Genomic DNA, 22,694 nt, shown 5'->3' on the forward strand with positions numbered 1-22,694 from the left:
GATGTGGTGAGGAGTTGGGGGGAGATAGCTTTGATCAGGTGGGGAGGGGCAGCTTGAGGGGGTCTTAAAACTAGGACAGAGAAGTTTTGACTTGATGGGCTTGAGAATTGGGAGCAATTTAACTTCTTGAGCAAGAGAGTGAAAGGGATGCTGTGGGAAGAGAGGTCTGATAGGGGTAGGGTGTGGGCCTAAAGAGGGGGCTGGCCAGGGGGCCTCGGGCTGACTTGCCAAACACATGTCCCGGGAGAGGGGCGGTGGAGGGCCATACAGCTGAGTGCAGGGTAGGGAGAGTCCCCACATCCAGACCTGTTTTGTGCCCTGGACAGGCAGCTCCTCTAGCCGCCCAGCTGGGGGCTCTGTCCAGATCTGTCTTGGGAGCTGGGAGCTAGCCAAGCTGGAAATCCCCAGTGAGCAGGTCACCATGCAGGGAGAGTAAGGCGACAGGGTACTCGGTACTCGGCTGGAGTCTTGAGAGACAAAGATGGTTAATGGGAAGGAAGTGAAAAAGCAGTGGATTACTGCTGAGAGAGGGAGAGGGCTGTTCTGCAGATGAAGCTCCAGAGTTTAACTTGGTTAGATTGTTAAGGGGAGTCCTAGTTATGCTCATCCTGGCAACTATATCAGGGAGACTTCTTGAGAATAATTGATATGTTACATAATACTCGCCAGCATTTATTGAGCTCTTAGGTGTGCCAGACCCAGTGCCAGGCATTTTATTTTATTTTATTTTATTTTTTACAAGTAGCTATTAGGTTTTTTTCAGATTAATGTGAGGGTACAAACAATTAGGTTACAGTGCTTGCCTTTGTTAGGTAGGGTTCCTGTTGTAGTTGTATCCCACATGCCATATACCCTTACATTATGCCCAGTAGGTGGGAGCACACCAATCCCCCTCCCTCCTCACTTCTCCTCCCTCTTTCCCTTTCCCCCCAACTTGAATTTAATTGAGTTGTTCTCTTGTGTGGCCATGTATTAGTTTGTCTACTGCAGGCGTCCTCAAACTTTTTAAACAGGTGGCCAGTTCACTGTCCCTCAGACCATTGGAGGGCCGGACTATAGTTAAAAAAAAAAAACTATGTAAATATAAAAAAAAAACAAACTATGAACAAATTCCTATGCACACTGCACATATCTTATTTTGAAGTAAAAAACAAAACGGGAACACATACAATTCACACCACTTCATGTGACCTGCGGGCCGCAGTTTGAGGACGCCTGGTCTACTGGCTTCATGTTAGTACTGACTACATTGAGTACATTGGAGACTTGCTTTTCCATTCTTGTGATACTTTACTAAAGAGAATGTTCTCCAACTCTATCCAGGTTAATATGAAAGATGTAAAATCTCCACCTTTTTAAATGAGTGCCAGCATTTTACACATATTGCCTCATCTGACATTCATGGCTCCTTTTATCTCAGAAAACACATACCACTTGCCAGGCACTTCTCTTTAAATTGATTGTCTCTATGACAGGCACCTGTAGTCCCAGCTACTCAGGAGGCTGAGGCATGAAGATCGCTTGAGCCCAAGAGTTTGGGGTTGCTGTGAGCTATGATGCCACGGCATTCAACCCCAAGGTGACTGAGTGAGACTGTCTCAAAAAAATTTTTTTTATTTTCTCCTAGCATCCTTGTGCCAGCTATGTGTGGCCAGTATAGTTATGTCATCATCCTCATTTTATAGATGTGGAAACTTAGGCAACGTCTTAGGTCACAGTTTATAGCTGGCCTGGCACTGTCGTCTGTGCTTTTGTTGTTATCATTGTTTTTACTTTTTTTTTTCTGAGACAGAGTCTCACTTTGTCACCCTTGGTAGAGTATAGTGGTGTCACAGCTCACAGCAACCCCCAACTCTTGGGCTTAAGCAATTCTCTTGCCTCAGCCTCCCAAGTAGCTGGGATTACAGGCGCCCACCATAATGCCTGACTATTATTTTGTTGCAGTTGTCATTTGTCATTGTTTAGCTGGCCCTGGCTGGGTTTGAACCCACCAGCCTTGGTGCATGTGGCTGGCGCCATAACCACTGTGCTACAGGCGCCAAACCAGCATTGTTTGTTTTTGATCATAGTTTTAGTTTTATGTCTGGCTTTTTCCTCCTCAACATAATGTCTTTGAACTTCATCCATGTGTTGTGTGTGGCAGTTGTAGCGGGTGCCTGTAGTCCCAGCTACTTGGGAGGCTGAAGCAAGAGAATCGCTTAAGCCCAAGAGTTGGAGGTTGCTGTGAGCTGTGACGCCACAACACTCTACCAAGGGTGTCATAGTGAGACTCTATCTCAAAAAAAAAACCAAAAAGCAATAAAATAAATGTCCCCTCCAAAACTCATGTTGAAACTCAATCCCCAGTGTCACAGTATTGAGGGGTGAGATTTTAAGACATGATTGGGTCAGGAGGGTGCTGTGCTTATGAATGGATTAATCATAGATAAAGAGATGAATGGGTTCATGAGTTGGTGGGTGATCATGGGATGGAAACTGGAAGCCTTATAAGAAGAGGAGGAGAGACCTGAGCTAACTCATTAGGATGGTCAGCTCACAGCAACCTCATGTGATGCCCTGCACTGCCTTGGGTCTCAACAGAGTCCCCACCAGCAAGAAGAATCTCTCTAGATGCAGCCCCTCAACCTTGGACTTCCCAACCTTAATAACTGCTAGAAATAAATTCCTTTTCTTTATGAATCATGTAGTTTTGGGTATTTTGTTTTAACCAATGAAAATGGACTAGACATGTGGCCAGTAAAGGGACCTGAGCTGGAGCCTGGACTTTGAGCTTGGGGATTTGGCCCAGCCCTGGGTAGCTGACCCATGAGTGGCAATTCTACAGGTGTCAGGGCCTTTTAGCCACTGCTAGGCTTGATTGAGACTGTGGTGACCGACCCATTGGTTGGGACCTGGTCATTTCCTGGGGGCTCAGTCCTATTAGAAAGCCTTTTGACCTTAGTATTCTTTGAAAACATGGGAAATAAGAGGGTCTTCTTTACTTTTGGACTGACGGTAGCAAAGTGATGACAGATGAGGTGCAAGGTGCTACTGTAGGCTAGGTGTGACCTCAGGGTCTCCTGGAGACATCTTGGGAAGTCCCCTGCCCATCTCTCTGGACCTGGAAAGCAGAACTGCATCTGTGGTTGATGATGTCTGCAAAGTTCAGGGTTTTCCCCTCTTGGTGCAGTGTTAATATTTTCAGGAAGGAGGAACAGCCAGGTGGGCGTGTAATCCACCCACACCCTCTTGCCAAACCCAGGAAAACATACATCTTTGACTCAGGAATCAGAGTTTTGAATTTTTAGGCTGACAGCATCAAATCTAGTGAACTAGGGAACTGGGCAAAAAAATGTGAATTCAGATATCATGCAATTGGCAGTTGGCCCCTTAGCCCCAGGAGCCCTGGCTGGCTGTGGAAACCTGCCATTAACCCCTCAAAAGTCTCCCATTATGTGATCTCTACATTTTACAGTTTTCAGCTTTTGTGTCTCATTTATGAATCCCCAGACTGATCTCCCATGCAGACTCTAAATTCCTATTTTCACTAGCAAGGCATCTTTTCCCCTGCACTCCTATTAAGACGATAGCTCATTCTTCGCTGATTGTGTCTTTCCCTGACCATTGAAGTGACATGTCTTGTCACTTGTTTATTGATGAATTAGCTGTACTGCAGGGTTTTCACTTGGCAACAATTTTGCCCCTCCACTCCACCTTGGGACATTTGGTCATGTCTAGAGACATTTTTGGTTGTTGGATCTGGGCTGGCAAGGAGTGGATAGACCAAGGATGGTGATAAACATTCTACAATGCACAGGACAACTTCCTAAAGCAATGAATGATCAGGTTCAAAGTGTCAGTGGTGCCAATGTTGAGAAATCTCACTCCACTGTGAATTATTGGTAATTTTTTTTGAGACAGAGTCTCAAGCTGTCGCCCTCAGTGGAGTGCTATGACATCACAGCTCACAGCAACCTCAAACTCTTTTTTTTTTTTGTAGAGACAGAGTCTCACTTTATGGCCCTCGGTAGAGTGCCGTGGCCTCACACAGCTCACAGCAACCTCCAACTCCTGGGCTTAAGCGATTCTCTTGCCTCAGCCTCCCGAGTAGCTGGGACTACAGGTGCCTGCCACAACGCCCGGCTATTTTTTTGTTGTAGTTGTCATTATTTAGCAGGCCCTGGCTGGGTTCAAACCGGTCAGCCCCAGTGTATGTGGCCGGTGCCCTAGCCACTGAGCTATGGATGCCATGCCTGGTAATGTTTTTTTGCCTTAAAAAAATCAATTTGAAAGGCTCTTGACCTATGATAGGCAATAGCTCTTTATCTCTCATCTGCATTACAATGATTTCCCTGAAATCTATCTTATTTTAGTTTTGTTTATGGTATCTTTTGTCACACACACAAAAATTAATGTAGTCAAATGTGTCTTTCATTTTTATTTTAGCCTCTGAGTTTCCCGTCATAGTTAAGGTGTCCCCTACCCTTGCGTAATACATATAATTTTCTATTTTTACTTCTATTAAGATTTATATTGTTCTATTCTTTAGGCATTTAATATACCTGGAATTGACTTTTGTGAATGGTGGGAGGTGAGGTTCTAACTATTTTTTTCCAGGCAGAGAGCCTGTTGTGTTTTTACTGTATCTTAGCACTGAATTAAAATCCCTCCTCTGTCACGTATTAGCTTTACTCATACACATGAATGTGCACACTTACTTATTTCTGGGCTCTTTCTTCTTTCCAATGAAAACTTCAACCTGAGCTTTTCAGACCATTAGATCTTCATTACATAACTTTGTGGTATGTAGAACCACAGAGGCCAGTTCTTACATCTATTTTTTACCTTCTAAATATTATTTCTGGGCTGGGTGCCTGGAGTTCAGTGGTTAGGATGCCAGTCACATGCACAGGGGCTGGTGGGTTTGAACCCAGCCCATGCCTGCTAACCAAAACAAACAAAAAAATAGCCCTTGTAGTGGGCACCTGTAGTCCCAGTTACTAGGGAGGCTGAGGTAAGAGAATTGCTTGAGGGCGGTGCCTGTGGCTCAGTGAGTAGGGCCCCGGCCCCATATACCCAGGGTGGCGGGTTCAAACCCAGTCCCGGCAGCACTGCAACCAAAAAATAGCCGGGCATTGTGGCAGGTGCCTGTAGTCCCAGCTGCTCGGGAGGCTGAGGCAGGAGAATCACGGAAGCCCAAAAACTGGAGGTTGCTGTGAGTCCTGTGACATCACGGCACTCTACCAAAGTGAGACTCTGTCTCTACAAAAAAAAAAAAAAGAGAGAGAATTGCTTGAGGCTCAGCACCTGTGGCTCGAGCTGCTAAGGCGCCAGCCACAAACACCTGAGCTGGTGGGTTTGCATCCAGCCCGGGCCCGCCAAACAACAATGATGGCTGCAACCAAAATATAGCCGGTGTTGTGGTGGGTGCCTGTAGTCCCAGCTACTTGGGAGGCAGAGGCAGGAGAATTGCTTGAGCCCAGGAGTTGGAGGTTGTTGTGAACTCCAATGCCATGGCACTCTACCCAGGGCGACAGCTTGAGGCTCTGTATCAAAAAAAAAAAAAAGAGAGAGAGAGAGAGAATTGCTTGAGCCCAAAAGTTTGAGGTTGCTGTGAGTTATGATGCCCTGGAACTCTACAAAGGGTGACAAAGTGAGACTCTGTCTCAGAAAAAAAAAAAATTATTTCTTGCAATTTCAGACATTTCTCTCCTCTTTTTCATTCTTAGTTTCCCAAATAGAAGTAAGGAAGGCCTCTCTCTTTTTTTTTTTTTTTGTAGAGACAGAGTCTCACTTTATGGCCCTCGGTAGAGTGCCGTGGCCTCACACAGCTCACAGCAACCTCCAACTCCTGGGCTTAAGCGAGTCTCTTGCCTCAGCCTCCCAAGTAGCTGGGACTACAGGCGCCTGCCACAATGCCCGGCTATTTTTTGGTTGTAGTTGTCATTGTTGTTTGACAGGCCTGGACTGGATTCGAACCCGCCAGCTCTGGTATATGTGGCTGAAACCTTAGCCGCTTGAGCTACAGGCGATGAGCCAATTTTACATTTTTTTTTTTTTTTTTTGTAGAGACAGAGTCTCACTTTATGGCCCTCAGTAGAGTGCCGTGGCATCGCACAGCTCACAGCAACCTCCAACTCCTGGGCTTAAGCGATTCTCTTGCCTCAGCCTCCCGAGTAGCTGGGACTACAGGCGCCCGCCACAACGCCCAGCTATTTTTTGGTTGCAGTTCAGCCGGGGCCGGGTTTGAACGCGCCACCCTCGGTATATGGGGCCGGCGCCTTACCGACTGAGCCACAGGCGCCGCCCCAATTTTACATTTTTTTTAATGCAGGAAGGTACCCACCAAGGTAAATGTGCCAAGGGTCCATAAAAGTCATAACGTGGCCCTGTTAAACACAACCCAAACTAGTGAAGGAAATAACTGGCATCAAGAGCTTAAGAGGCCCAGGCAAAGTTGAAATAACCACTCGACTGGGTATTGCCAAAAATAAGGACATACAGGCCAGGGGTAGTGGATCATGCCTGTAATCCTAGCACTCTGGAAGGTGGGAGGATAGCTTAACGTCAGAGGTTCAAGACCAGTCTGAGCAAGAGCAAGACCCTGTCTCTACTAAAAATAGAAAAAATTAGCTGGTGGTGTAGAGGGTGCCTGTAGTCCCAGCTGTTTAAAAGGCAGAGGGAAGAGGATCACTTGAACCCAGGAATCTGAGGTTGTAGTGAGCTAATAACGGTGACATGGTATTCTAGCTAGGGTGACACAGTGAGAAGAAGGAAGGAAGGAAGGAAGGAAAAATAGCCGGGCGCCGTGGCTCACACCTGTAATCCCAGCACTGTGGGAGGCTGAGGAGGGAGAATTGCTTGAACTCAGGAGTTCAAGACTTCCCTGAGCGAGAGTGAGACCCTGACTCCTTAAAAAATGGAAAAACCCAGCCAGGCACTGTGGCGAGCGCCTGTAATCCCAGGGGCTGAGGCAGTGGGATGCCCACAGCCTGAGTCTGAGGTTGCAGTGAGCTATGATGCCATTGCACTCTGCTCAGGGCATAGGGTGGGACTCTATCTCAACAACAACAACAACAAAAAGCAAAGAAATAAAGATAAAAAAATAAGCAAGGAACTGAAAAAAAAAAGGAAAATACATAAACTGAAGATGGCTGTAGGAGACTCCCTGTCCTCTGGGATGTTCCCTGAGGAAACCCAGTTTTTTTTTTTTTTTTTAGAGACAGAGTCTCACTTTGTCATCCTCGGTAGAGTGCTGTGACGTCACAGCTCATAGCAACCTCCAACTCCTGGGCTTAGGCGATTCTCTTGCCTCAGCCTCCCAAGTAGCTGGGACTACAGGCACCCACCACAATGCCGGGTTATTTTTTGTTGCTGTTTGGCTGGGGCCGGGTTTGAACCTGCCACCCTCGGGGCGGGGGCCCCTACCCTCTGAGCCACAGGCACCGCCCTGGAAACCCAGTTTTGAGTTGGCACAGTGGAGCAGGAAAGTACAACAGCCAGATAGACCCAGCTTCCAGGACTGGCTATACCTGCTACCTGTGGGCTAGTCACTTAACCTCTGGGAGCCTCATTCCATTTGGGAAACAGGAATAATAACATCCCATTTACAGGACTGCCGGTCATCCAAGAGATCATCCAATACGTGTTTGTTAACCACCTGCTGTATTCCAGGCACTCTTCGGGGTGTTGAATTCATATAACAGTGCACCCCAGCACACCTGTCCAGTGGCTGGCACACAGTAGGTCCTGATTACACATTTGTTGAATGAATGATTGGAAAACATCGGAGAGAGTGCCACCAATAAATCAGTGAATACATACTGTGTGTATGTATACAATGATAAACACGAACATATATCACATGTGAAATGTAATTACAAAGAAAGTAAGGTTCCAGGAATTAAACGATCGGGACACAGTGACAGAAAAATGTCAGGGGCTGGGGAGCAGGACAGGAGCGCGTCTGGTCAAAAGGCGCTTTCAGGGCCAGCAGGGGCTGAGGCGAGATTGACAGGGAGCGGTCCGGGCCGCCGGCTTCCCCCAGCCAGTGTCCTTGCGTGTTGCAGGCATCCAGCCGGCGCTCTGGAGCAGGGCGGACGTACTGCACTGGCTGCGCTGGGCCGAGCGGGAGTACGCTCTGCAGCGCACCCGGGAGCACGCGTTTGCGATGAACGGCCGCGCGCTCTGCATCCTCACCAAGGACGACTTCCGGCGCCGTGCGCCAGGTTCAGGTCAGGGAAACTCGCTGGCCTTCCTCCCAACGTTTGGATGGGAACCCGGGTAGGCCAGTGGGGGTCCGGGGGTGGGGAGATCGCGGGGCTTCCCGGGGGAATCGCGCTCTCTAACCAGCCCCTCCCTTTAAACGTTCGCCTGGTATTTCCCAGATCGAGCAGGTCTTCAGCAAAGGCGTGGGTTTGGCGGCTTGTTTTCAGAGCTGTGGGGGCCTGTTCTGCGCTCTCACTGTCCCCTCCCCTTACCTTCGGCCCTGTTTCCTCTCCGGTTACCACCCTCTCACCTCCCATGCCCCAACATCTATTAAAAACAGCAGCAGCGGGCGGCGCCTGTGGCCCAGTGAGTAGGGCGCGGGCCCCATATATTGAGGGTGGCGGGTTCAAACCCGGCCCCGGCCAAACTGCAACAAAAAATAGCGGGGCTTTGTGGCGGGCGCCTGTAGTCCCAGCTGCTCGGGAGGCTGAAGCAAGAGAATCGCCTGAGGCCAAGAGTTTGAGGTTGCTGTGAGTCCTGTGACGTCATGGCACTCTACCGGGGGTGGTAAAGTGAGACTCTGTCTCTACAAAACAAAACAAACAGCAGCTAGAGAAATATCCAAATTTCATTCACACTGAGGCATACGAAATAGCAAAAGCCTTAACTCCCAGTGTGAGTTTTGATTTTAACCAGAAAGTAGGTCTGAGGTCAAAGGGATGGATGTCTAGTGATGGTATGGCAGCGCAGAGTCGGGTGCGGGGTGCAAGTGGTGGCCGCAGAGGAGCCTTTCAGGAATCTCTGGAATCACATCTGATTCTCACTTCACTTATTTTCAGGGTTGAAAATGTTTGCTGATTTGGTATCTTTTTTTTTTTTTTTTTTTTTGTGATTTTTGGCCAGGGCTGGGTTTGAACCGGCCACCTCTGGTGAGCCACAGGCACCACCCTGGTATCTTTTTTTTTGAGACAATGTCTCACTTTGTCCTTGCCCTTGGTAAAGTGCTGTGACATCATCGCTCACAGCAACCTCAGACTCTTGGGCTTAAGGGATTCTCTTGCCTCAATCTCCCAAGTACCTGGGACTACAGGCGCCTGCCACAACACCCTGCTATTTTTTTAGAGACAGAGTCTTGCTCTGGCTCAAGCTGGTCTCAAACTCGTATGCTCAGACAATCTACCAGTGGCCTCAGCCTCCCAGAGTGCTAGGATTAAAGGCGTGAGCCACCATGCCCGGTCTAGTATCTCTTTCTTTCTTTCCTTTCTTTTCTTTTTCTTTTTTTTTTAGACAGAGTCTCACTATGTCACCCTCAGTAGAGTGCTATGGTGTCACAGCTCACAGCAACCTCCAACTCTTGGGCTTAAGTGATTCTCTTGCCTCAGCCTCCCAAGTAGCTGGCACTACAGGCACCCGCCACAATGCCTGGCTATTTTTTTTGTTGCAGTTGTCATTGTTGTTTAGCAGGCCTGGGCTGGGTTCAAACCTGCCAGCTGGGTGTATGTGGCCGGCGCCCTACCCACTGAGCTACAGGCGCTGCCTCTTTTTCTTTTTTTTTTTTGCAGTTTTTGGCTGGGGCTGGGTTTGAACCCACCACCTCCGGCATATGGGGCTGGCACCCTATCCCTTTGAGCCACAGGCACTGCCCGCTGCCTCTTTTTCTTAAGAATACATTCATGTTTTCTGTAGCCCTTCTTTTGGTCAAACAAACCCATGGTGTTTGTGGCAAAAATATTTTCTTTAAATATTCTCTTTTTCTCTTAACACACCCACATCTAGTCTCATGTCACATCCCAAATCCTGTCACTCACTTTTCCCTATGAGCCTCCTCCAGTGGCTGTTGGGACTTTAGTCCCTTTAGTCCTTGGATTTAAGAGCTTTGGGTCATGGTGGAGAATTGGAAAGGGCAGAGAGACAAGGCTTCAGGTGTCCCCGACATCTGTGACAGTCTGCACAGAGACAAAGCTGGGGAGCAGGTGAGTGTGGGTTTGGTCCCATCATGCCCATGTCTATCTCTCCTGCTCCCCATCAGCCCCCCAGTCTTCGAGAGGCTACCGCCTATACCTTACCCCTCTGTCTGCCAGGGATCCCCAGGAGGGCTGTCCGTCCAAGGATTCCCACTCTTTCCTGCCCTACCTTCAGCACTTTAGCCCCAAAGTGTAAGTCAGAGATTTCTGGGACCACAGACAGGGCCCATTTCTGCATTGTAGGCAGAGGCTAGGACTGTTTTGCTCCTTAGAAAGCAGGGGCGATCTTTTAATGAAGCTGGGAATCCCATGAGCCTTTGAAGAACTGTTGATGCCCTTAGGGACATGAAATACAGTTGCACAGCTGGGTATGATGGCTCATGCCTATAATCCTAGCACTCTGGGAGGCTCAGGTGGGTGGATTGCTTGAGCTCACGAGTTCAAGACAAGCCTGAACAAAAGCGAAACCTTGTCTCTACTAAAAATAAAAAAAAACTGATCACTTGAGGCTAAAGGATTGCTTGAGCCTGAGTTGGAGGTCACTGTGAGCCAGGACACTATGGCACTCTACCCAGGGCAAGAGCTTGAGACTCAGTCTCAAAAGAAAAGAAAAAAAATACAGTTGCACAAAATGCAGCCTGGGGTGTATGGGAGCTGAGTAGCAACTTGACTTTGTAAACTGCATGGGCACCCAGCAGCAGGAAGAGATGGCTTTTTAAAATGTACCCACCAGGAGGCGATGGTGGCCCTGCCCATCACCAGCCCAGCCTCCTGTCAGCTGCAGCAGGAGCCCTGGCTGCATCAGCACGCCTACCCTCACCCTGAGAGGCAGGTGACTGCACTGGAAGGAGGCTGGCCCTCCCCTTCCAGCCTGGTCAGCAGCCTGCCCTCCCATGCACCCATACAGGTGACGTGCTGTATGAGCTGCTCCAGTACATCAAGACCCAGAGGCACTCCCTGGTGTGTGGGCCCTTTTTTGGAGAGGCCTACTGGCAGAAGATGTTCACTCAGCTCCATTCCCGCCCCCTGGAAGGTGAGGAAACTCTTCATGGAGCTCTGAGCCCCTTAAATCAGCCGCATTGAGAGGGCAGGGCTTGGCTTCCTCCAGGTGAAGCAATGAGAGAGGGCTGGTGTGGGCTGAGCTTTCCTCCCTCCCAGCCATGCCCCAGGCCCTCTCTTCCCACACTGGAGACACTACTGGCAGTCCTTTTGCCACAGCATTCAGGTGAGGGTCCTGTCCCCTGCCCATTTCTCTGCTCTTCTGTCCAGCAAAGAGTTATTTGTATTGTCTCGGTGCCTGTGGCTCAAGTGGCTAAGGTGCCAGCCACATACACCTGAGCTGGTGGGTTCGAATACAGCCCGGACCTGCCAAACAACAGTGATGGCTGCAACCAAAAAATAGCCGGGTGTTGTGGCGGGCGCCTGTAGTCCCAGCTACTTGGGAGGCAGAGGCAAGAGAATCGTTTGAGTCCAGGAGTTTGAGGTTGCTGTGAGCTGTGATGCCACGGCACTCTTGCCAGGGCGACAGCTTGAGGCTCTGTCTCCAAAAAAAAAAAAAGAGTTGTTTGTATGGTGTCTCAGCTCCCTCTCCTGATCTCTCCATGGAAACCATTCTCATCAGGGTCTTCAGGGATGTGAACATAGGGTTGTCCATGTCCTCACTCCCAGTCCTTATTCACTGTGACCTCTCACAGTCTTTGACCTAGTGGACCATTTCTCCTACCCCCAAAACTCTTTCTTCTCTTGGCTTCCAGGACACTCCACTCATCTCATTTTCCTCTAGCCACCCGTCTTCCCTTCTCAATCTCCTTTTCTGATTTCTCCCCCACTTCTACTTGCCGAGGTACCCCGGGGCCCAGAGGCCTCTCCTATTCTCTATCTCATCTAGTCCTGGTGTTAACACCGTGTGGTGCCAGCAATGCCCATATATGCCTCAACTTCTCCAAATTCCACATGTGCACACCCCACGCTGCCTGCCTCACATTTCCACTGAGGGACCCCAAATGCTCTAAACCAGAGGCTCTACTCCTGTCCTCGTTTCCCCATCCCAGCAAACCCTGATTCCATCCTTCTGGTTGCTCAAGCCAAGGCAGTAGACGTCATCTTTAATTCTTCTTCTCCCTTACCCTCATCCCAATTGTCCACAAATCCTTTTCGGCTCTACCTTCAAAATCATTCACAATCCAGTCTCTTCGGCTCCTCCACTGCTGCCCCTGGTCCAGCCCCCATCACCTCTGTAGAACTTCCTCACTGGTCTACTCACTTCTGCTCTTGACTTTCTGTGATCTCCTCAACAGAGCAGCCAGAGACATTCATAGGTCAGGTCCAGTCACTCCCCTGCTTAGAATCGTCAGTGGCTCCCTTCTCACCTGGAGTTAGAGCCGTAGCCCTTACAATGACATCCTGCCCCTGCCCTCCTCTCCTCCTCACTCATGCTGATCCAGCCTCCCAGGCCTCCCTGTTCACTGAACAAGCCTGAGACACGCCTGCCTTGGGGCCTTTGTACTTGCTGTTCGCTCGGTCTGCCTGGCTTTGTCCTCTCTGCACTGGATACCCACAGGGCTCACGCCTCGGCCTCCTACAGGTCTCTGTTCAAATGTGAACATGTTAGTGAGGCCTGACCAACCTCTCCAAAATTGCAACCCTGCTTCTTTTCCAGATTTCTCTATCTGCCCAATGGTGCTTTATTTTTTCTCCCCATATTATATACTGTTTCCATTTTTCTTTTTTTTTTTTGAGACAGAGTCTTACTTTGTCACCCTCAGTAGAGTGCTATAGTGTCATAGCTCACAGCAACCTCAAACTCTTGGGCTCAAGTGAACATCTTGCCTGAGCCTCCCGACCTTGGAATATAGGCTCTCACACCAATGCTCGGCTATTTTTAGTAGAGATGGGGTCTCACTCTTGCTCAGGATGGTCTTGAACTCCTGAGATCAGGCAATCCACCCACCTCATCCCCTCCAAAGTGCTGGATTCCAGGCGTGAACCATTGCACCTGGCCACTATTTCCTTTTTACTTTAATCATCTGTCCACCTACTAGAATATAAGCACTCTCAGGGAGAAATGCTCTTTGGGGCTCAGCGATGTATCTTCAAGATTTTCAGAAAAACACCTGGTTCATAGCAGGTTCTCAGTAAATATGTATGGGGCAAATAGAGAAGAAACTGCATATAGGGCACCTGGGTTCTCGAGTCAGGTCTGTCGCCAGCTGGCTTTACAACCAACTTTACAGATGAGGAAACAGGCTCGATAGGTTGTTACTTGTCTGGGGGCCACAGTTCACACATGGGCTCCTGGGCCTCATAGCCTGCCCCTTAACCAGGGGCTGGGTGAAGTAAACATTAGCAGTGCTACCTCTCAGGCCTCCCAGACTTTTTGCTGAAGGGTTTGGGGTTGGGGTTGGGGTTAGGGTAGGGGCCACAGGATCAACATGCTCATCTCCTTGCAGAGGGGACTGGGCTCTTTCAGGCGGCCCACCGGAGGGGCCTCCTGCAGCAGCCCAGGGCTTGCCAGCTCCCTCAGCCACCTGGATGTCCCCGGCCTGGCCTGGTGACCCCTTAGCAGGGAGGCATCCCTCAACTTATCTCCCTGTGCAGAGCTTGGCTGCAGGACCGAAGGGATCTGCTCATTTCGCACGTTGCCACAGGCCCCCATCGATGGCAGGATTACCAGTGAGTAGGAAGCTTTTTCTCTGGCAGGGGTTCGGTGGGAGGTGTGTCAAGGCCAAGTTCCAGAGGGGTCGTGGGTGATAAGGACCAGGGTTGTTTTGACCTTGATGATGGGGTCTTTTTGTTGAAGGGCTGGGTGCAGGGGTTGACTGCCCTGTGTGCTGCCCACAGTCTGGGCAGTGCTGCTCAGATCACCAAGCCTACCCTATCTCCAGGGCACGGACAATTTACAGGTTACCCAGTCATAGTCAGACACTCAGATTGGCATGGAGTAGCCCCCTTACCTTTTAAAATGTTATTTATTTTACAATGATTGAGCATTTATTTGTGCCTGTCATGGTTTCAAGGCCTTTATTTAATCCCTCAAAAGCCCTTTATGGTCAGTACGGTAACTAGCTCCATTTCACAGTAAGGAAACTGAGGCACAGAGAGGTTAAGTAACTTTCCAAGATCACACAGCACTGGTAGAGTTTTGGACCCAGGCAGTCTGACTCCAAAGCCTGAGCTCTAACCAAGTTTTACACTTCCACTTTGCATTTATTATTAAAGGATTGCTTAACAGATGGACAACCAGATAGACTGACACATGAGCTACTTAACTTTTCTGAAAAATGTTTTCTAGCCATGGTGGGGCCCCCACAGAGGAATAGGAGTCTGGCATCTGGGTTGAAAATTACTGGATGTCACTGAAAACACAATTATTGGCCCAACACATAAAAATGATGAATACTGTAGGTGATGGATGCCCTAAAAACCCTGACTTGATCGTTACACATTCTATGGATGTGACAAAGTATCACATATCTCCCACAAATATGTACAAATATTATGTATCAATAAAAACCACAATTATTGGCTCAGCTCCTATAGCTCAGCAGCTAGGGCACCAGCCACACAGACTGGAGCTGGCCGGTTTGAACCCAGCCTGGGCCTGCCAAATGACAATGACAACTACAACCAAAAAATAGCTGGGCATTGTGGTGGGCGCCTATAGTCCCAGCTACTTGGGAGGCTGAGGCAAGAGAATCACTTAAGCCCAAGAGTTTGAGGTTGCTGTGAGCTATGATGCCATGGCACTTTACCCAGGGTGACAGCTTGAGACTCTGTCTCAAAAAACAAACAAACAGGGTTGTGCCTGTGGCTCAAAAGAGTACGGTGCCGGCCCCACGTACCAGAGGTGGTGGGTTCAAAACTGGCTCCGGCCAAAAACTGCAAAACAAATAAACAAAACCATAATTATTGGACGTTTTTAATTACAATGCTTAACATTCTTGGTTTCAAGGTCTTTATTTAATTCTGGTCTAGAGCACTTACTCTATACCAGGCATTATGCTAAGGGGTTTTTTTGTTTATTTGTTTGTTTTTTTCCAGTTTTTGGCCTGGGGCAGGTTCGAACCCGCCACCTCCAGTATATGGGGCTGGCGCCCTACTCCTTTGAGCCACAGGCACCACCCTATGTTAAGGGTTTTGTTTTGTCTATCGTGTTACCTAATCCTCACACTGCATCGTACAAGGAGATTGTGGCTCAGAAGAGGTTGGAAGGTAGCCGCTTCCTAGAGTTATGAGTTAACTTGCCTGAAGGGACCCAGCCACCAGGCCTAGGTACAGGTACTGAGATTTAAGATCACACAGTTGCTCCCAGGTCCCTCTGCCCACACACCTTCCATAGTGGCACGTTGGTATTCTTGAGCCTCATCTTTAAGGGGCTTGAGAGGATGGGAGTTATAATTAATAGACTTCAAGGGCCCAAGTGACTATGTCAGCGGAAGAGAAGGACCTGGGGTCTGAGGCCTGGCCATGTGGGTCCCCCACTTGCTCTGTGACAAAGGAGCCCTGGCTTTGGTGGGCTAGACTCCGTGCCCTGCCTGCCACTTAGGGGCTTGGCATCTTGAGACACATCTGGACCTCTCTGAGCCCATTTCCTCACCTTTTCCTGGGGATGAAGGTAGCCGCTTCCTAGAGTTATGAGGCCTGAAGGAGGCAGTGAATAAGGAGACCCCATAAATGGCTATTTTTATTAAGACCATTATCTTTACCACCTGCTGGTGTTCCCAGGACCCTGGCCACCAGGTCCCCAAGAGCACCTTTCTAACACCTGTCCTCATAGCTCCAGTAAGGCTGTCTGCACCCCCTGTGCTAAATTGCAGACTGCCAGCTACTGTGGGATTACGTGTATCAGCTGCTCCTTGACACCAGGTATGAGCCCTACATCAGGTGGGAAGACAAGGACGCCAAGATCTTTCGAGTTGTGGATCCAAATGGGCTCGCCAGACTCTGGGGAAACCACAAGGTGAATCTCAGCCAGCAGGAGAAATGGTCTCAACATACCCAAAAGAGGACAAGCAGGGGGTCAGAGTAGACCCCTCAAAATTAGGAGACCTTCTTCAACTGATGGGGCCTCCACCACTAGCCCCAGAAATGCCAGAAGATACTGAGGGATAGGCAGTTATCACTTATGTGTGGAAAATGTTCCTGAAACTCAACAGTTGTGCCTTCTAATTGCTTAATCTTGCTTTTGCTCAGAATTGAGCCTTTCAGAGCATGTTTACAAGAATCGTGCAGTGAATGCTGTGGGGCTGTTGAGTCAGATGAGGAAGGTGGCTTCCTGGGGAAAGCTGGGACAGAAACTCAAATCTCAGGCCCCACAGCAGTGTCAGATGTCAGAGCTGGAAAGGCATGGGAATGACTGGGGCCAGCATTTTTATTATGATGAATGGCAACACCTAAATGGATAACTGTGAGGTGATCTTAGGTAGCTTAATTACAGTAAGGAAACTGAGGCACACAGAGGTTAAGTGACTTCCCCAAGACCACACAGCCCTGGTAGAGTTTTGGAGCCAGGTAGTCTGACTCCAAATTATGATTATCCTCATAATTAAGTATTTATTTATTTATTTTTTAGATAGACTCTCACTCTGTTGCCCTCGGTAGAGTGCCATAGTATCATAGCTCACAGCAATCTCAAACTCCTAGGTTTGAGCAATCCTTTTGCCTTAGCCTCCTGAGTAGCTGGGACTACAGGTGTCCACCACAATACTCGGCTAGAATTTTTCTATATTTGGTAGAGACAGGGGTCTCGCTTTTCCTCAGGCTGGTCTTGAAATCTTGAGCTCAAGCAATTCACTCTCCTTAGCCTCCCATAGTGTTAGGATTATAGGCATGAGCCACCATGTCAAGCCAATTAAGTATTTATTTTTGAATTGGGATTTATAAATGTTACTACCATGCCTGTTTTATGATTTACATTAGTAATATAAAGAATATGCCCTTTTAAAAATACAAATAAGATTAAATAAAAAATGGGTCTTTTAAAGACATCCATTAACAATAATGATAATTGGCAATCTATAGCATTTCCTAAATGCAATAGGAATCAGTGCCTGATTGCCAGGCACTGCTCCAAAGGCTTCACCTGTATTAACTCATTTAATCCTCCCAACAACCTTGTGAGGTAGGAGTTATTGGATGTGGAAACTGAGGCACAGTGAGGATTGACAACTTGCTGCAGAGTTTACTTCCCCTTTCCCTCATGAGGGATTTGACTTCAGGCTGTGTGACCCTGTACTCCATTATATTACATTGCTCTTAGCAACGCTGGTGGCCGAAGGATGTAAGTAACTGAAGTTTGGGTAACTAATGTGGTCCTATCCCCACATAGTCCAGGGAGGGAGATGCCCAGAGAGCAGCGATTCCATTTAATAAGCACACAGGACATGCCAAACACTGTGCTAAGAGACTTCATGGATTAGCTAGGTCAGTCCTCACAAGAAACCCGAAAGACAGATGTTCTCATGCTCCTTAGATAGCTGGGAAAACAGACTCAGAGAGGTAAGGGAACTTGTCCAAGGTCACACAGCTGCAAAGTGGTGGAGCTGGGCTTCAATCGATGCCAAAGCCCGGGATCTTTGCTCTGACCCTGCCCTGCCTACACTCCATAGACAGGAGAAAAGACTTGGACAAAGTCACATGGCTGGTGTTAAGGCCATCTGTGCCACCCCACCATGCTATATCTCTAATTGCATATCCCCTCATATATATATATATACGCACATTGCCTATCCCCATATATATTCTCTATATTGCATTATATATGTATGTAATGCAACAAATAAGTATGTATGCATGTATATACATACACACGTACATATGTAATGCATTATATATACACACACACATACTTATTTGTTACTGCTTGTGATATTTGGTAAGTGACATACAGTTCATTCCTGGCCCACAGTCTTAGCTAGGTAGGTGAGGGAATGTCCTGTTATTTCTTCCCCAACCTTCCTCTGCCTTTCTCCTTTCAAACTCTAGCAAGCACTCATAAACCCTCACAAAATCCTGGGCTCAGGGGCTCAAGAAGCCACCCAGTCCAACCTACTTCCTTCCAGATGTGGAAAATGAGGCCTAAAAGAAGCAGGGGTGGAGTGTGTGTGGGGGGCTGATGTGGGGTTGCTTTGCATTCTAGAACCAGGTAAACATGACCTATGAGAAGATGTCCCGTGCTCTGCGCCACTATTATAAGCTGAACATCATTAAGAAGGAGCCAGGGCAGAAACTCCTGTTCAGGTGAGCAGCCTAGGGGCTGAGGTGGGTGGGCCGGAAGCCCCCTACAGTTGGGACAGGGGCTGATTTTCACTTGGGGGCTCAATTCCAGATTTCTAAAGACTCCAGGAAGGATGTCTCAGGACAAGAACAGCTGTCTGGAACAGCTGGAGAGCCAGGAGTTCAAGGATGAGATTCCAGAAGCCTCTCTATAAAGGGGAGGACTCCCAGCACCTGGTACCAGAGGGACAGAGACTGTCTCCCCCATGAAGACAGTCTCCTTCCTCCTCCCAGGGCAGCAGGAATCCCCAGCCAGGTTTTGTACCCATGGGATCACAGCTGTGGCCTTGGGCCCGGGATCTGGGAGGTCTCACACCTAGGACATTGGCAGTGGGAGTCATCCTTTGGGTAATTCACCCCACCCCTTATTACCCGGCCAGCTCCAAGAGGAAGCCAGGTGTGGATAGGGCATCCAGCCCAACCTCTTTGGTTTACAGAAGAAGGGAATGGAGGTCCCTCACTGGATCTTTGACTCTGTCATCCATAAAAGGGGCATGCTCATAAAAACCCATCCTCAGGGGCTGCTGCGTGAAATGGGAGACAGAATTAGTGCTTTAGCAGCCTTTATCGTAATAATAACCATAATGGTAGCTGACGTTTCTTAAGTGCTTACTATGAGCCAGGTCTGTGCTAAAGGCCTTACACACATTTTATCTCCTTTAATTCCCATGCCAACCCCCTCAGGCTTAAAGATGAGGAAATAAAGGTAGAGGCTTGCAGAGCTGGCATGCCTCTCTGGAACGCAGCGCTGTGGCCATTTGCTTTTAGCGCCTCTGAATGTATCTGGGTGCTTCTCAGACAGAGGCCTTGGTATTCCCTCTCTGCTCTCGGCCTCTTCACTCTCTATGCTCCTGTGCCTCCATCTGCCTTGTGATCCTGGGGAAGATGCTCTGCCTCTCTGCAGCCTCAGGTTTCTTCTCTGTAAGGTGGGGATGCTTCCCCTGACCTGACCTCACAGGGTTACCAGGAAACTCCAATAAGGCAGGATTAGTGAAGTGCTTAATATATGCTTGGTCTGTAGGGAGCACTTCATCTGTGTTAGCTGCAAACCAAAAGCTGCTCTAAAGCATGAAAACACCTTTGTTCTGTGGGTTCAGCTTCTTCCCTTTGCTCTCCAACCCCAGTACTAAGGGGATCCTGTGCCCTTACAGACCCCCAAGTAAGGATGGGGGAGAAAGAGTAGGGAGTATTTTCATTGAAATAAAAACAGAACTTCTTGGATTCACATCTTTCTCAGAAGGAGGAAGCCACTTCTGCCTTTTGCTCTCAGCAGGTCAGGAAATCCCCTGGTCTCTGACCGAGGCTGCCCTGGCCTTGAGCCCCTGTACAAGAGAAGTTGATAAGGACTCTTAGACTTCGGGACTCAAAGCAGTGACAGCTCATGAACAGGGAAACTCCTGGCTGAGTCCGGTCTGTACAGAAAGCTTCAGTGGGAAAAGGCTTGACCCCTTCACTTTTCCTCTGAAACTGTTCCATCCCCTTGACTTCGCTCCAGGAGGAATGCATGTGTCAGAGCTTTTCTTTTTTTTTTGGCCGGGGCTAGGTTTGAACCAGCCACCTCTGGCATATGGGACCGGTACCCTACTCCTTGAGCCACAGGTGCCGCCCCATGTCAGAGCTTTTCTTATCACCTGCTCAACTCAGAGCTACCTAGCTGCACTGGGAGAAACTTGAAATCCAGTTGTCTGGGCCTCATCTGTAGATAAGGGCACTGAGGCTGGAGGGAAGTAACTTGCTGAGATCACAGAGCCCCACTGGGCCAATGTCCGGGCTGCCAGCGCCGCCGCATTTCATCTTGTCTCACTGCCATGCTCATGGGTCCAAGATGAAGAGTTTTAACAACAGGATGGATTCCTAGCTCCCTCCTTCCAGTTACTACAGTGGCATTTGCCTGCTTGTGTGTTGATGGTAGTCAACAACTGCCTTCCCAGGGGCTATGCCTTACCCCAGGGTGATGGGTCTTGCCCAACATTGGGACCATCAGGGCCAGGATTGGAAAGCTGGGAGGGCAGGTGTGGGCAAGTTCACTGCCCCAGCCCCCCAGATTCTGGAGCTGTCCACTGGGCTGTGGGGTGAGCTCCATCCTTCTTCTTGCCCAGACACATTAGGTCCTTCTCTGGAGATGGCTCCCTGAATTCCAGTAATAAGTGGTTTTGTTTGGGTCTTCATTCCACAAGCATTAACTGAGTATCTGCTATGTACCTGGCACCTTACATCTTACTTTCACAAAGGGTCCTGAAAAGTGAAGGGTCCCTGAAAACAACATCTGTCAAAATGAACTTTCTCATAAAGAATTTTATTTTATTTTTTTGAGACAAGGTCTCTCTCTGTCACCCAGACTAGAGTGCAGTGGCTTGATCACACCTCACTATAAACTCTAATTCATGGACTCAAGTGATCCTCCCAGCTTGCCTCCAGAGTAGCTGGGACTATGGGTGTGCACCACCATGCCCGATTATTTTTTTATATCTTATAGAGACAGTCCTTTGTTGTTGTTGCAGTTTGGCTGGGGCTGGGCTTGAACCCGCCACCCTTGGTACATGGGGCCGGTGCCCTACCCACTGAGCCACAGGTGCCGCCCCAGAGTCTTGATATGTTTGTTTCCCAGGCTGGTCTTGAGCTCCTGGCCTCAAGCAGTCCTCCCACCTTGGCCTCCCAAAGTGCTGAGATTATAGGCGTGAGTCACTGCACTTGGGCACAGAGAATTTAAAAAGCAGGAGATACATTATAATGGTTTGAAAAAGTAGACAGACATGTCCTTTTCTACTCTGTAAATACAGCAGAGCCTCCATAATTCACCACCTCCCTACACTGACTACCTCCTTAAGTTGACCTAATTTTCATGGACGGGACATACACCACACGTCTGGGTGCTTACGTTCACCACCTCTGTCTGTTGACTAGTTTGTTGCAATCCCTTGGGTGGTCAACTTATAGACATTCTACTGTAGTTTCTCAAAAAATTGAATATATTAAGAGATTTATTAATGAAACAAAAGGTCTCATAGCCTGTAGCACAGTGGTTACAGCTCCAGCCACATACACTGAGGCTGGGGGGTTCGAACCTGGCCTGGGCCAGCTAAACAACAATGACAACTGCAACCAAAAAACAGCCAGGCATTGTGGTGGGTGCCTGTAGTCCCAGCTACTTGGGAGGCTGAGGCAAGAGAATTGCTTAAGCCCAAGAGTTGAAGGTTGCTGTGAGCTGCGACACCATAGCACTCTACCCAGGGTGACATAGTGAGACTCTGTCTTATAAAAAAAAAAAAAGGAAAAGAAACAAATGTTATAAGCCACTATCTTGGTCTCACCAAGCCATTTACTGCATTTACCCATGAGGATGTGTGCCGTCCTTCTCCATCACCTCTATGATGTGGATTCTTATCAACAAAGTCTTTTTCCCTCACAAGGAAGTTCTAGGTCTAGCACTTGTTTTAGTCCTGGTGGCTGTGCTGTGTCTTGGGCTTTTACTGCAGGAAGCGTGGACTGAAGCTGGTGACTCATTGTCTTTGTTGGGGAGGATCCTGGTGGTGACAGCCTTCCTCAGCTGCTTCTTCTGGTCCTTTGCCAGGATGTTAATCTACATTCTCTACTCAAGTGTTCTCATGAAAGTTTTATGGAGACACACAGAAAATAATACATTTACAGGACAAGGTCCTCTGCCTGGGAAGGGCCCAGTATCTGGTGGTGAATGGGATGGTGTCTGTGTGTGGAGGGGCCCCTGTGGGCTTAGTCGCTCAGGGGGACCTCTAAACTAAGTTGCTCCTGGGACAACCCCAATATGTGGGTAGGGAGTATAAAGCAGGTTGTTCTGAAATCAGAATATGCATAATTGTTCTGAAATTATTAACACACAAATCAGAAATATTTAAGAAATATTTTAATCATGATCTTAATTTTTAAAACGCTGAAATAAAAAAAAGCTAAAATCCTTGTGAGTTAATTGCTCATACAGTGAACTTGCCCAGTGAACTTGGTGGTGACAAGTGTACAAAGGGAGAAGAGGCCCTGGCCTTGGAAAGTTCACACATAAGTGGGAGAAACAGGATCGGGGCCCATACACAGTGGTTACAGTGCCAGCCAGCTATACCCAGGGTGGTGGGTTCGAGCTGGCCCAGGCCAGCTACACAACAATGACAACTTCAACAAAAAATAGCCAGGCATTGTGGCAGGCGCCTGTAGTCCCCGCTACTGGGAAGGGTGAGGCAAGAGAATTGCTTAAGACCAAGAGTTGGAGGTTGCAGTGAGCTGTGACGCCACAGCACTCTA

The 22,694-nt window shown here is 48.5% G+C and overlaps 1 protein-coding gene across 5 annotated transcripts in view; it reads left to right on the forward strand.

The window, feature by feature from the left end:
- Positions 1-22,694, forward strand: part of ETV7 (ETS variant transcription factor 7) — a 49,697-nt gene that overhangs the window by 9,430 nt on the left and 17,573 nt on the right. For 3 of the 5 annotated variants that reach the window (XR_008382594.1, XM_053603492.1, XM_053603491.1), the window contains exons 3-7: positions 8,049-8,213; positions 11,059-11,184; positions 13,749-13,823; positions 15,968-16,110; positions 18,289-18,389. Coding sequence is in view for 4 of the 5 variants with exons in the window: in XM_053603492.1 (XP_053459467.1) it covers positions 8,049-8,213; positions 11,059-11,184; positions 13,749-13,823; positions 15,968-16,110; positions 18,289-18,389 (610 nt within the window). In the remaining variant the exon portion in view is untranslated. Of the gene's footprint in view, positions 1-8,048; positions 8,214-11,058; positions 11,185-13,748; positions 13,824-15,967; positions 16,111-18,288; positions 18,390-18,477; positions 19,947-22,694 lie in introns of those variants that run through there. The other 2 variants (XM_053603490.1, XM_053603493.1) reach the window with 2 other exon arrangements.

This window comes from Nycticebus coucang, chromosome 9 (genome assembly GCF_027406575.1).
Source record: "Nycticebus coucang isolate mNycCou1 chromosome 9, mNycCou1.pri, whole genome shotgun sequence".
Classification (NCBI taxonomy): domain Eukaryota; kingdom Metazoa; phylum Chordata; class Mammalia; order Primates; family Lorisidae; genus Nycticebus; species Nycticebus coucang.